The sequence below is a fragment of the Callithrix jacchus genome, chromosome 15 (genome assembly GCF_049354715.1).
Source record: "Callithrix jacchus isolate 240 chromosome 15, calJac240_pri, whole genome shotgun sequence".
NCBI classification, from domain to species: Eukaryota; Metazoa; Chordata; class Mammalia; order Primates; family Cebidae; genus Callithrix; species Callithrix jacchus.
The window spans coordinates 32,891,778-32,905,912 of NC_133516.1; the positions used below are offsets into that span (position 1 = coordinate 32,891,778).

Sequence of the window (14,135 nt, forward strand, 5' to 3'; positions counted from 1 at the left end):
TCACGAACAGCCAATGTAAGTCACGATAAGAGGACTTACATACATTTTTTAAAAACCCAGGCAAGGCGTGGTGGCTCAAGCCTGTAATCCCAGCACTTTGGGAGGCCGAGGCAGGTGGATCACGAGGTCAAGAGATCGAGACCATCCTGGTCAATATGGTGAAACCCTGTCTCTACTAAAAATAAAAAAATTAGCTGGGCATGGTGGCGCATGCCTGTAATCCCAGCTACTCAGGAGGCTGAGGCAGGAGAATTGCCTGAACCCAGGAGGTGGAGGTTGCGGTGGGCCGAGATCGCGCCCATACCCCATGCCCAGCTAATTTTTGTATTTTTAGTAGAGATGGGATTTCACCATGTTGACCAGGATGGTCTCAATCTCTTGACCTTGTGATCCACCCGCCTCGGCCTCCCAAAGTGCTGGGATTACAGGTGTGAGCCACCTCGCCTGGCAAATTATATCTTTTTCTAATCTAATTAATCCATTAATCCATTAGGTTCCCTAAAGTCCAAAAATAATGACAAATTTGACTTATTTGGTATAAAAATTATACAAGAAGCATTGTCAAATATGAAATGGTGTTTGGTTTTCTCTGGGCCATATTTGTATAAATATGCATTTGGTATGTGTTCCAAAATTATAGGAAACTCCTGTAATTCTGATATAACTTAGTTTACATTGTCAGTATTAATCATAATTATGTTAAAATTTTTTATTTTTAAATTTTTTTTATAGAGAGGATTTTACCGTGTTGGCCAGGATGGTCTCAATATCTTGACCTTGTGATCCGCCTGCCTCGGCCTCCCAAAGTGCTGGGATTACAGGCGTGAGCCACCGCGCCCGGCCTAATCCCCTGCCAACCTCCCACCACCAGATCTGAGGGAGGGCTGTGACCCTGATGAGAGGTGCATGTGGCTGGAGTCCACCGCCTTTGGGAGCAGGGAGTGGAGGAGACACACTTGTCTGTGGGACCAGCAGGGAAGATCAAACGTTTCTCCCTGGGTTGGCAAGGAGGATGGCACTGGCCCAGCTTCGGGAACAGGGGCAAGTGGTAGCAGCACAATAAGCCCCCTCCCTCACACAAGGTGAGGCCCAATTCCCTTGCAACCAATATGGAGAAAGCAAGGTCTTTGGTGTTGGGATGGAACGTGGGTCCCTCCACTCCCAGTGGCTCCTGCACCAGCAGAACAGTTCCAGAGTGGGCAGCTCTGGGCCCCCAGGTCTTGGTAAATACATCTTACTCAAGAAGCCCCCAGCAGAGGGTTTCAGAGACAGAATTGAGCTCAAACCCCATGGGAGATTCTGGACTCTCTCACATACTCTAGCCCAGGTACAAGTTCCAAGCAGAGAAGCAGTTGTTTTATATTTAATTTACAAAGGAGACCCCAAAATAATAATAAACTATCCAAGGCAAGAGAGTAAGGTCAGGTCCTCCCCAGCCCAGCTGTATCCTCCTTCCCCTCTGGCAGGGAGAGAAGGGGCCTCCCAGGGGACTTCCCCTCCCCCTTAGAACAGGGGGGTGTGAGCTGGTATAGATGCCCTTCTGGGCATCCTGCGGGCTCTGCCCACTCCAGACTCCAGTTTGTCCACCCCCTGCAAGCTCCTACATGCCTAAGAGAGCCCTTGTGGTAGAGGCCAGTCTGCTGAGCAGCTAGGCAGGAGACCCCTACAAGGTCCAGGAAAAGGCCAGGGCTGCCAGAGCCAGCAGACTGGTGAGGTGGGACCCAGCCCAGGCCTCACTGGCACCCCCAGCTGCCTGCCTATGGTCCCACTGGCATTGCTCACCACCCCAGCCCAAGTAGCACTGGCAGCGGAAGTGTGTCTGCAGGTGGTGACGGTCAGCCGAGCTGAGATTCCCCACAGGTCGCAGCTGGGGCTCACCAGGTGCACGGCCAGGCACTAGGCGGAAGCTGTTGGCGCTGAGATGCAGGAAGGTACTGGCACTGGGGTTGCGGCGCACACAGCGCCCATGGCCATGGCATTGGGCCCAGCTGCAATATTGGGTGGCCCAGGACACATTGACCACGTAGGGGACCAGCAGCCGTGTCAGGTAATCCTTGAGGTACTGGCAGGTCTCCTGGAGGCAGAAGCCAAGGACCATAGGTCAGAGTCAGCTATCTCAGCCCACAGGCCCAGATGGAAACTGTGTCCACACTGTGATGACCATACCTTATTTTAACTGCACACATTTGTGCATTCAATCTGTGCCTGAGACACACAGTCCCTCCTCCTGCCAAGAAGTGGGTGGGGGAAGAGACTGGAACCCAGTTGGGCAGATGGGGAAGGGTGGACTCAACAGCTGTTCAGGACAGCATTTCCTCTTTCCTGAGAGCAGGGCCGGGGTGACCTCCTTCTCTGCTGGGACGCAGGATGCCTCGGGTAGGAGACAGACAAGGGGACTGAACTAGGTTTGCCCATCTGAGATTGGTAGCCAAAGGCCCTAACTCTCTGCCTGTCCCATAGACTGAGCTCTGGCAGGCTGGGTCTCACTTACCGTGCTTGTAGTGTACCCTGCGTCACCCCAAAGGATAACACCAGCTGCGCCAAGGGCTGCACTCTCGCCAATGGTAGAGATGAGGTCCATCTATTCAAGAAAAGGGATGGTCATTGGGGAAGACTGAGACCACAGGGTGGCAGGCACAGACAGGGCAGTCAGGCACTAGCCTGTTTCAACCTGCTGACCTCCCAGCCCAACCCCCTTTCACCTCCAGGCAGAGGCTCATCTGTTTCACTTTCTTCTTAAATGTTTAAGTCCATTCCCACCCCACTTTTGGGCCTGTTTCCCAAGCCAAGGGCACACTCGAGCCTAGGGTGCAGCGATCAGGATGGACTCCAAAGTTAGAATGCCTGAGTCCCAGTCCCTGTTCTGCTCTGGGTTTGCTAGGAAGCTTTGGGCAAACTTCTCAGCATTTCTGTGCCTCAACTGTTCTCATCTGAAAAATGGGGATGACGTCAGCCTTTGAGTTGAGAGAGAAAATATTTGAGGGGATGTGGAGCAGCCAATAAACTATAGGTATGTATAGTCCTATAGTGGCCCCTGGCACCCCAAATGTGCAGTGGATCCTCAAGGAAGAAGGAAAAAGGCAGGGCCCTGGAGACATACCTCACTCAGCCCCCTGAGCCTGCGGCTATAGGTGGGCCGTGTGAAGACGTAGACTGGGAGTGCATGGTTGGCATGGTGGGTGTGAGCCACACGAAGGGCCTCCTGAACACGGAAGCTCACAAAGTTGCGGCCATGGGCAGAGGAAGCAAGTGTTTCCTCCAGGTAGACAGACGGGAAGAGGGCTGTGCTGTTAGCCCACAGCCAGGCCAGCTGGTCGTTGCGGGCCACTTCAACATCAGGGCAGCGGCCTGTGTAGCTCTTCCAGTTCTGCACATAATCATGATTGTAGCAGTCAGGAAAGAGGTAGAAGCCCCAGAGATGCCGGGGCCGCACTGCTTTGACATAACGCAGTGTCTCCAGCATGAACTGCCGTGCTGCACACTCAAACTCATATTGTGCCTGCTTGACTACGCGGTCTGCTTGCCAGTCAGGGTGACGACTGGCCACCAGCTGGCGTGATGACCGGCGGTACACATCTTTGTCCTGCCAGTTGCGCACCCACACAGGCCGCCAGTCTTCCCAGTCAATAACCGCCAGCCCCGCAGGCTCTGGTGTCCGAATGTAGTGCTCCACATGATCCCGCAGCATCTCCAGGTGTGCCCAGAGGCTGCCATTCTGTGGCACGCCACCATGCACAGATCTTCCTGCAGAATCGAAGCGTGGATACAGGCCTAGACGGTCGCGGTAGAAGATGGTGATATTCTGGTTCACAAAACCTTCATTAGGTGAGGCCTGCACATCAAAGGCATTCAGGTCCAATGGCACCTTGAGGCGTGGGCCACAGTCCTGTGTGGGCACATCCCATGCCACCACAAAGGGGCGGCCCGTGAAGATGGGTGGTGCTGTGGGCTTGAGCTCCATGGCCCATGCCACCACCAGCACCAGGGCCAGTGTGACGGCTGGGCCTGGGCCTGCCCGCATGCTGGGGGCTGCAAGAAGTGTCACCTGCCTGGCACCAGCTCAGGAACTGGAAGAAGGGTGGGGGAGAACAAGTCAGTCTAGGGAATCCTGGAGGTGCCTACCTTAAGTCCCTCTATGCTCCCAAAGCCCATGCTGTGTGGGGCATTGTGCTAATGGCTGTAATAGGTTTGAGAGATCACAGGCCACTGCAGGTCAGGCAAGACACCTGGGAACTAACTGCCAGAGCACAAGGCTCTTTCCTGGAGCAGGTAGCCTCTGACTGGGCAGAAATCTCTATTAGGTCTGTGATCCTTTTAAGAATTGGATAAATTGGGCTCACCAGAGTCACATATATGACTGCATACTATGAAGTATATGGTTTCAGAGAACCCTGAACCCCTGATGCCCACCCTGTACACCCTGAAGAACCCTTGATCCAGAAAAACGATAGCATTTGGGTAAAGCAGGGTACAGCTCCTGAAGAGGCTAGGAAGCTGGAAGGAAGGCAGCCTCGAGGCTTCTATTCGTGTAACACCCGCCCGGCAAAAGAGTGAGGCTGTCAGGACTTTCTCTCGAGTGGTGATACTCTCCCGGCTTGGAGGAGGCCCCGCGGGGACAAAGGGGCAGCGGACCTCCCACGGCGGAGCCCGCAGACCAACCCTTCCCTCGACCGCCACAGGGAATGTGCGCGCCCGCCTCCCCCGCCCGGCCGCTCAGGGCTAGAGCACGCTCCCCTAGGCCTTTGTGCCGGACCCCGCCCCCGCCCCGCACGTGGGGCCTGCGCCCAGCCGGGTGGGGGTAGGGTTTCTGGGCCGCCTTTCCGCGAGCACCCCCGGGGATTCAGACCCCAGCCCAAAGAGAGAGAGCCGCCAGCTTTGCACCGCCCGCCCTCACCTCGCGCGGGGCGCCACCGGGACCCGCGCCAGGGCCACCGCCATCCCGGGCCCAGCTCAGCCCGCTCCGGCCGTTCGCCCAGGCGCGGCCCCGGCTCAGCGCCTCTGCTGGTTCCGCCCCCAGGCCCGCGGGCCCTTTAAGACTCCAGTGCGGAGGTGGGCCCGGGACTGGACTTGCGGCCGGAGCGGGAAGGTGTGTTCCGCCTTTTTCGGTGCCAGTGCCGCGTTTCGGGCTCGAAGATCCCCAGGTCCTCTGCAGAGGAACTTGGCGACCCATCTGGGACCCTAAGGCCCCTCTGAGCAGGGCTTTCTGCGGGAGTCTCAGCCACGAGCGCCAGTCAGCCTGAAATGTTCCCCCTTGCAGCCCGAGGCCGGTGGTACAGTCCCGCCCGCTCCGCGGCGCCGCCAGCCCCTTAAAGGGACAGTGTGAGGGACGGGGTGGGCGACGGGGAGGGGAACAGGAGGAGGTGTTGCCCTGCTCGGCCATCAGGAGGTGCTGTGGTACTCCGAGGTTGGCGGGGAGCTGCACAGATCTGGCTCTGCACCCCCGAACGTAGACGCCAGCTGTGGGGCCCCTTTGTGTGGTAAAAGAGACTTTGACCTGAGGCGACCTCTGGTCTCAGTAATGCCCCGCCTCCCACGAATCAGGGGCCCCCTTCTCTGATCCCCTGTCTAAAGGGAGGCCCCGCCCCCTCCCAGACTGAGGGAAGGGGCCAAGCACCGCTTCTTAGCCTGCCCGGGCAGGGCCTAGGCAGTCATTGTCCTGGCAACCCGATTTTGGATAGCGGCGTGGCCGGCAGGGCTGGGGGCAGGGAAACTCAGAGGGGTGTAAGGGGTTGGGTGCCCCCCTCCTTGACTCGCATCAGGGCGGGCCAGTCATCCCTGAGATTCTGTTCTTTTCTGCCCAGTCTCTGAGGTCCTTTGGGAACCTGCCACCCCTTGCAGCAGTTTCTGGCTGGACCTCCGAGAGAGCCAGCAAGAGGGTTCTCCCAGGGCCTCCACCCCGTATCTAGAGCCCTCTACGCTCCACAGGCCCCTTCCGGTGGGGAGCAGGCTTAGAGCTGGACCCTGGCGAGCCCCGTGCGAGACCACCTCGGCTCTTCCTAGATCCGCTCCCTTGTGGGAACTCAGTTCCCCATAGGGCCCGCGTCTGCCCCGCCAGCCCCTAACCCTCCCAGGAGCCAAGAGCCGCAGGGAGCGCTGCTGCGAGCGCATCTGTCAGGGTGCAGACCAGTCGTCTGCACTGGCTCACCTGTGTGGGAGTCCGTCGGCCCAGTAGGTCGGCGGCCTCCCTCCTTCCTGGGGTGAGCCTCTCCAGCTAGGCTACTTGCGCCAGCTGCTGCCCGCTGGGCAGTCCGCCGAGGACTTGATAAACCCCATTCCCTCCCATCCGCTCCCACCTCCCATCCCAGCCCTTTCTCCTCACTTCCTGCTGCCCCCTGAGAGGAAAGGGCCAGGAACAGGCGTGGGGGAGGAGATCGGCTTGACCCTGTTTCCCTCCGGAATGCCTGCTGGCTGGCTGCCCTCCCCACCCTTCTGAGTAGGATCTGGCCCCCGCCAGCTTCACCAGGTGACAGGAAGGCTATGGGCTCAGATTAGGTGCCAATCTCCCCCACACCCCCAGCTTCCAACACTAAGGAACCTCTTAACTGCTCCCCTAGGGTTGGGGTCCATCCTCAAAACCAGTAAGTTGTGAGAGGATGGGTCAGGTGGTGGTGCTTTTGGGAGTCAAAATACTTGGGGGGTGTTCAGCTGATGGTCCCCCAGAGAAGGGAGCTAGCCCTGGGGGGGAAGGTCCGGGAAACTTCCAGTAGCTGAGTCCATTTTTTTTTTTTCCACTGAGAGCAGAAGCATCCCGTGTGACAGAGAGGACAATGTGTTGATGAGTGTGACTGTATGGGTTGGGGAGGAGGGGACAGGGGCTGGGAGGGTTCTGCAGAGTGCTTTCATGCTGGAAGACATTCCTGGGTGGATTTCAGAATCTGCTACCCAGAGTAGAGGGCTCCTTACAACATGAATGAGGAAAGGGGTATATTCTTCTAGGAGGGATGTTCCTGTGGCTGGCCCTAGGGAGGACTGCAGCAAGGTTCCAGCAGACCTCTCCAGGGGTGAAGCCAAGTCAGCCTATCCCCAAATCACCCAGAGCCAAACCCTCAGCAACCCAATGGCCCAAGGCCCAGGAGCCTCTCCCCCAAGAGAAGGCTGTGTGAGGGGTAGGTGAATACCCTGGAGTCTGGCCCCGAGGACCAAGGAGTCCAAGACATGGTAGGGGAAGGTGCAGTGTCCCTGTGCCACTGTGCTGGCTTCACAGGGGTCAGAGGCCTTGGAAGCACCATGGGTGGGGACCCCTGGGGAAACAAAGGCTAGGCCAGACTGTCCCAGGGCAGGGACACTTCCTCAGGCAGTCAGCAGGAAGGAAATGAGCACAGCCCAGCGGGATAGAGTGGGGAAGTGCTGCCTGACCTCCATTGTTTCCAGCTTTGGGGTCAGCTGGACAGGCCCAGCACAGGGAGTTCCCCCAGGCTGGGACAGTGGTGGTAGGAGACAGGATGCTATCTGGGATGGGAGAACCCTGGGCCTTGAACAGCCAGTAGAGGGGGATCATGGAGGATGACAGAGCCTTGTTTGGCTTCCTACGGGAGGTATAGGGAGGCACCCCACTGTGGGTAACCCCCCATATAGGCACCGAGGAATGAGAGCTAAGCAGAACCCTGGCAGTTAGGGCCTGAGGAGTATCTCAATTTATAGTGTTACTACTCAGCTATTTCCTTTTATAATCACATATTAGTTTATAGAATTAGGGCTTGAAGAATCCCTTTATATAATCCTCTATATATAATCATATAATAGTTGATAGTATGAGTACCTAAAGAATATTTCCCTACATATATACCTATATCTTAGTTCATAATCGGAGGAATGCCTAGAGTGGACACAGTACAGAGCATGAATTAAGGAATAAGCAGCTTATAATAGGAGGAATGCCTAGAGCAGACACAGTGCAGAGCATGATTTAAGGAAAAACAGTTATACCAGGACAAGAATCCATGGCCCAGGCGGCAGCATTCAGTATCGTAAAGATACCCGCTGTGTGGCAGGCTTGGGGCAAGAGCCAATCCTCCTGATAAAGGAATTGTAGGACCTTGCTCCAGTTTTTGTGGAAGGCTGCCCTCAGACCGGCAATCCACCTTGGTGACTATGAACTTTATCAGCTCTTGCTACTGTGCTGCTTGAAAAGCATCTTCCCATAGAACCCATTGGAAGCTGCCAGAAGGTGGCGGTAACCTTGACAGCTCTGTCACTGCTATGTGACTTAAAGCATCCTCCTATAAATCTTCTTAGAAGTAGTTTGCCCATAGATAGAAGTATTGTACACTGTACCCTCTTCACTGCACATGGCCCACCTTCAAACCTCGGTGATCTAATGGGGGTGGACCCCTTACTGTACACGGCCCTTGCCTTCATGGGAACAGGTCCCTTGCTGTGCACTGTCTACCTCCTGGCCTAGGTGACCTAATGATAAGGCTCACCCCACGGCCCTGTGGGGTCCTCAGCCCTACACCCCACAGAACTGCAAGTCCAGGCTGGATATGGTGATCCTGCTCTGGGCTTGACAAGTTCAAAACCTGGGAGGCCAGCTCCCTACACTCAGAAGCCTGTCTCTGAACTCTCCCCTCTCTAACTGGTAGTTGGGCTGATAGTCAAAGGCTAAGCCAGGCAGAGAATCTGCCTCGTCGCAGTCTCTGAGAAGTGCAGGCAGAATGACCACAGTGGGCAGGCTGCAGGTGGTGAGAAGATGGAGGCAACAGCAGGGGCAATACTGGTGGGCCGAGCTTTGCTTGCTGAAACAGAAGCCTGAGCTCATTTTCCCATGGTGTCCATAGGCAGGCCTCAGAGGAGGCACTTAAGTTTGGGGTGTCAAGCCTGGAAGTAGGCCGAGGATGTGGGGACACCTATCTGGGTGCTGTCCATTAAAGCTGGGCCTTTGAGGTCCATGGGGCTCAGGCCATGACCCCACTTAGGGTCAGCTGGCAATGCTGCAGCTAGAACAGATATTCTAGAACTATCTGGGGTCATACTCTCTCACCTTAGGTCAGGCAGGTGGGGCCAATCCTTAGTGAAGTATCCCAGGGCTTTCTGATTCCAAGGGTCACCACCTCTTTGAACACAACAGATTAAGTGAGTGCCCTCCCAGCCCAATCCGGAGGGGGCCTGCAGTGAGGTCCGTGTCAACACACAGCCACCTGCTGGCCACAGCTGGGATGGCCACAGGCTGGGCTCAGGCTTACCCCTGGGCTTTGGTTGGCCTTAGGGGGCCTGCCAGAGTCTTGAGCCAGGCCTACCTATTGAGCCCAGGTAGTAGTCTAGACACTGGGTGTCACAGCCCCATAAGATGCCACTCTCAAGTGCAGGATCTACAAATCATTTTATTGAAATTGAACAAAGAACACAACAGTCTTCCTAGGCTGGGGGCCACCCTCCCCAAGCCATTTCCCACACTCCAGAAGCACAGTGCTTGCACAGTATTTAAAAAAAAAAAGTCACCTCTATATAGAAATCAGACTCTGCCACAACATCATCATGGACTATTTACAAACCTTCACATTATAAGTATTCCTTTTATGGTTTTCCTTCCTTTCTTTCCCTACCCAGGGGCTCCAGTACTTTCCCCTGACTGATCCTGAAGAGGGGGGAGTGGTTACTATAAGGGAAGGGGTGGTAGGCTACTCATAACTACTGGCACCAGCCTTAGGGTGTTGTCCCTTACCACAAGGTGGTGAACAGTCACCTCCAATTGGGGGGTGGAGGACTTGGTGCAAAGGCATGGGGGATTAGACAGAATAAGTGGATTGGAGTAACTCCCCATAGGCACAAGCATCCACAGCCTATCCTGACCCCGGCCTGCACCCTCTCAACTCCTCAAGTGGGGGTGTGTGTGGGGGGCAACAACCAGGTACAGTAGGGGGATCAGCCCAGCCCTGGGTAGAGGGAGAATCCCCCACCTGGTCCCCACTCCTATCAAGAGCCAGCAAACTGTCCATCCATCTGAAGGCGGGAACAAATGGCAGGTAGGTGGGAAGAATCAGGCTAGCACTGCCCCCAGCCTCTGTCCAACACAGGAGGAATCGAGGTAGCAAATGGCTGAAATGCTCTGACTAGGGGGTCAAAAGGGAAGTGAAGGAAAGGACAGTGCCCACAGCCTAGGGGCTGGAAGAAGGCAGACCTTGCTTGTAAAGTGCTGTAGCCTCTAGCAGGGCTAGGCCCCAGGCAATCTTGGAAAGCAGACCAGGCAAGGAACCAGGTACTGGGCATTCCTGACTGGTATATGCCCTGCCATGCTTCTTGCAGGGGTGGCTGGGGAGAGTGGGGTGCTAACTCTGCCATTAGCCTTTACCAGCCACCAACCACCTCTTGCCAACACACAAACCAACACCCAACCAATACTGTGGGACTGACCCGCTCACAGCTGAAGGTTATGGGCCAACGGAGTTTATTCAGGGTTGTGGTCCCAGCCTGGGGCTCCTCAATGGAAGCCACAGCTTGAGCCTGGGAGTTCCAGCCTGCTGGGGCAGGGTGTGCTTCTGTCTGCCACCTCCCAGGCTCACATCTCATAGAGGATCACAGGAAAATCCACGTGGATGCGGGGGGGATCCAGCTTCACGATGCCCTGCCATAGAAACAGAAGCTAGTGAGGGTCAGGTTAGGGCCTCTACTTCCGGAAGTTTTCTTATTCCTCCCAGATCCCTCCCACCCCAAGAGCCCCCACCATGACAACAGATCCCATCTGGGTCTGCCTCCACACGCTTAAGTGTCGGCTCTGTGACCACTGTCCAGCCCCTCACCTGAGGAATCAGATTCTTATGCACTCGCCTCAGCTTGGCCCGCTTCTGACCATTCTTAGTGACGATTGTCTCTTCATAGAACTCGTGAGCCAGATCCCCATCCTCATCATAGAACATGGAGCTGTGTAGAGGGAGAGGGGAACAGGCTGGGCTGGAGCCCCAAACTTGGGCATGGCAAATGTCACAGACCTCAGGGAAGTCTGTGGTCTTCCCAAGTGGGAAGAAATGAGAATAATATGCCTGGAGAATCCTTTTTTAAAAAAATTTGTATTTTTTGGAGACAGAGTTTTACTCTGTTGCCCAGACTGGAATACAGTGTCGTGATCTCGGCTCACTGCAATCTCTGCCTCCTGGGTTCAAGCAATTCTTGTGCCTCAGCCTCCCAAGCAGCTAGGACTACAGGCATGCACCACCACACCCTAGTAATTTTTTGTATTTTAGTAGAGAAGGGGTTTTGCCATGTTGCCCTGGCTGGTCTTGAACTCCTGAACTCAGGCAATCCACCCGCCTTGGCCTTCCAAAGTGCTAGGATTACAGGCATGAGCCACCATGTCTGGCCTGCCTGGAGAATCCTTTGCCTGGGGCTTGGAGTCTACTAGAAGAAAGTGGGAAGTGGGGTGATAGGTGGGCAGTGCTACTATGTCAGACCCCCAAGAAGAGAGGCCACACCAAAGCACACTATCCAGGCAGCCACCAAGGCCAGTTCTCATTACTTATTTGTTCAGAAAGGGCAGCTATTCTAATATGAGGCCTTTGCCTTCACCCAGGACTTCAAGAGTGGGCAGGGTTTTGGCCTGGGCATGTTGGTCTCACTCCAGAAGATGCTGTTGGCCCAGTGTCAAAGACTGAGATAGCAGATGCCTAAGCTAAGAAGGAGCCCAAAGGGATGAAGGCAGTGTCTCCCCGACCCCATGCCCCAAGTGGCTGGTGAATTGCCCACTCTTGGGTCTTCCTGTTGTCTACAGCCAAATCTCCAGCACTGGGAGCACCCATCTCCAGGAGTCCACTAGGGCCAAGCCAATCTGGTACTCTTGTCTGGGCCCCTGGGAGACTGGGGTGGGGACTGGGTGGGTAGGTCAGCGCTCTGTATCTGGAGAACATAACTGGGTGAGTGTTTCTCCTCAGGCTCACTCCCAATACGGGGACCTATCCCTGCTTCCCCAGCCACTACCCTCAGAGGCTCAACCTCACTACTGTCAGGAAAAGCAGCCTAAACAGAAGGTCATTATCCTCTTGGAAGAACTGAGGGAAAAAGGCTAGGAGCCTTTAGTATGCAGACTGAGACGGAAGCGGTCCTGAGGTCTCATGGAGGCCCTAGCTTAGCTTTACCATGCGGAAGGCCGACCCAGTGACAAGCCTCAGGCCCACTCTTCTCAGGGAGACCTTCATAGTGGCCAAGCCGCCTGGAGACCACTCCCCGGCTTTCTCCATCCCGATCTCCAATGGGGGCTCAAAATATGGGGGCTGTCCTGGGTCGGTTGTAATGGGGTACAGCAGTGGAAGTTCCCCCGTAGCGCGGGCCGCCTGGCCGCCCGCCTGTTCCCCCCACCTAGGGTGGAACCCATGCCCTTACCCGCGGCGCGTGAATACGAAGGGGGGCACAGCTCGGCCCCGAGGCCGCACCAAAGCTTGCTCAGCGCCTGCTGCCTCTGAGCCACCACCCCCGGTCGCCGAGGTGAAGGGCCACAGGCCCCGAGCTTTGGAGCCGCTGGCGCCCATGTCAGGGCCGCCGGCGCATGGCTGGCCCCGCGGCCGCTCTGCTTACAGCGCAGTCGGCGCCACCATACCCTGTCCCAGCAGCTGGTCGCAGGTGCCGCCGCCGCCTTCCGCAGGTTCGGCTGTCTCCACGGAAACCTCACTTCCGTTTCCGCACGCTGTCGCCTCTGATTGACTGTTGCTCTAGTCGGTCCGTGGGGCGGGACCAATGGTCGTCCTGAGATGCTGTGCACCCCAGCATGCGTTGCGAGATCCCAGGTCCCAGCAAGCCGCGCTCTGACCAGCTGGGACAGCTCCCACCGAGGAAAGTGGTGGTCGTGAGTCCTCCCAGTCTCTTGGGTGTATATGGCAGCTGCGACGTCCCCCAACACTTGAGTTCAGGCCTAGCAGGCCTTCTCAACCACCAATCCTCAAACCAGCACTTCAGGGCCTCAGGCCGTACCGCTGGGTGTCCACCTGGGTTCTATTTTCACAGCTATATTTTTGTCATTGCCACGCTTATGTGACGTAACCAAGTCGAAGGAAAATTAAGGAACCGGCCAAATTCATATAGTTACATTTCGGTCTGAAGAACTTCGAATTGTTTTCAAACCTAGCCAGTGCATGCCTAATGAAAGCAAAAATTGTTAACAGCTATACCCTTGGTGCCATGAGCAGTGTCTGGTCCGCGATGGCAGCTCAGTATTTGGTGAATGGGTTATGCCATAGCTTCTCCCAGAGCGTGGTGTGTGTGTGTTGGTTTTCTTTTTTTTTTGAGATGGAGTTTCGCTCTTGTCGCCCAGGATGAAGTGCAGTGGCACGATCTTGGCTCACTGCAGCCTCTGCCTCCCAGGTTCAAGCGATTCTCTGGCCTCAGCCTCCCGAGTAGCTGGGATTACAGGCACCCCCACCGTGCCCGGCTATTTTTTTTTTTAATTTTTAGTAGAGACGGGATTTCACCATGTTGGTCTGGCTGGTCTTAAAAACCCCCGACTTCAGGTGATCCACCCTGGCCTTCCAAAGTGCTGGGATTACAGGTGTGGTGTGAGCCACTGTGCCCGCCGTTTTTTTTTTTTTGGAGACCGAGTCTTGCTCTATTCATCAGGCTGGAGTGCAGTGCTGTGATCTCCACTCACTGCAACTTTCACCTGCCAGGTTCAAGCAATTCTCCTGCCTCAGCCTCCCGAGTAGCTGGGACTAGACATGCCCACCACCATGCCCAGCTAAATTATTTTGTATTTTTGGTAGAGATGGGGTTTAGCCATGTTGGCCAGGGTGGCCTCAAACTCCTGGCCTCAAGTGATCCACCCGCTTAGGCCACTCAAAGTGCTGGGATTACAGGTGTGAGCCATCATGCCCAGGTCAGTTTCCCTAAGTTCTGACTATAGTCCATTCTTGTCCCCAACAGAACCTGAGCCTCAGGGAGCTGAGTGATGACTATATATGGATACATCTTCTTCACAAGTTGGTCCATGGTGACTTTGCCAGACACCTGTGGGCCTGTCCATCACCCTTGGCAACTTCCAGCAGCATGAGGGGCAACTGCAGCTCTGTGCCTATAATAGAGTCCAGGCTGGACACGGTGGCTCACACCTGTAAACCCAACACTTTGGGAGGCCAAGTTGGCAGGAGCCTAGGCAACACAGAGAGACTCCCATCTCTACTGTACTTTATATGTAAAAAAAAAGAGTCCAACAGCAGGAG

At 55.6% G+C, this 14,135-nt stretch overlaps 2 protein-coding genes across 3 annotated transcripts; both read right to left on the reverse strand.

Annotated features, from left to right (window-relative positions):
• Positions 1-1,334: 1,334 nt before the first annotated feature.
• Positions 1,335-6,238, reverse strand: HYAL2 (hyaluronidase 2). 2 transcript variants are annotated; one of them, XM_008981680.5, is made up of 4 exons: positions 6,146-6,238; positions 3,101-4,067; positions 2,492-2,581; positions 1,335-2,074 (listed from the first exon to the last, which is right to left on the reverse strand). In XM_008981680.5, exons 2-4 carry the CDS (start codon positions 4,019-4,021, stop codon positions 1,664-1,666), a joined length of 1,422 nt encoding a protein of 473 aa, XP_008979928.1. In that variant the 5' UTR covers positions 4,022-4,067; positions 6,146-6,238; the 3' UTR covers positions 1,335-1,663. The 2 variants fall into 2 exon arrangements, with proteins under 2 accessions (XP_008979928.1, XP_002758427.1); XM_002758381.6 differs by lacking the exon at positions 6,146-6,238 and adding an exon at positions 4,895-5,003.
• A 3,062-nt stretch (positions 6,239-9,300) lies between these two features.
• TUSC2 (tumor suppressor 2, mitochondrial calcium regulator) lies at positions 9,301-12,582 on the reverse strand. Its single transcript, XM_002758382.6, has 3 exons — positions 12,310-12,582; positions 10,737-10,857; positions 9,301-10,561 (listed from the first exon to the last, which is right to left on the reverse strand). The coding sequence occupies exons 1-3, from the start codon at positions 12,453-12,455 to the stop codon at positions 10,496-10,498; spliced, it is 333 nt and encodes a 110-aa protein (XP_002758428.2). The 5' UTR covers positions 12,456-12,582; the 3' UTR covers positions 9,301-10,495.
• Between the last annotated feature and the right edge of the window lie 1,553 nt (positions 12,583-14,135).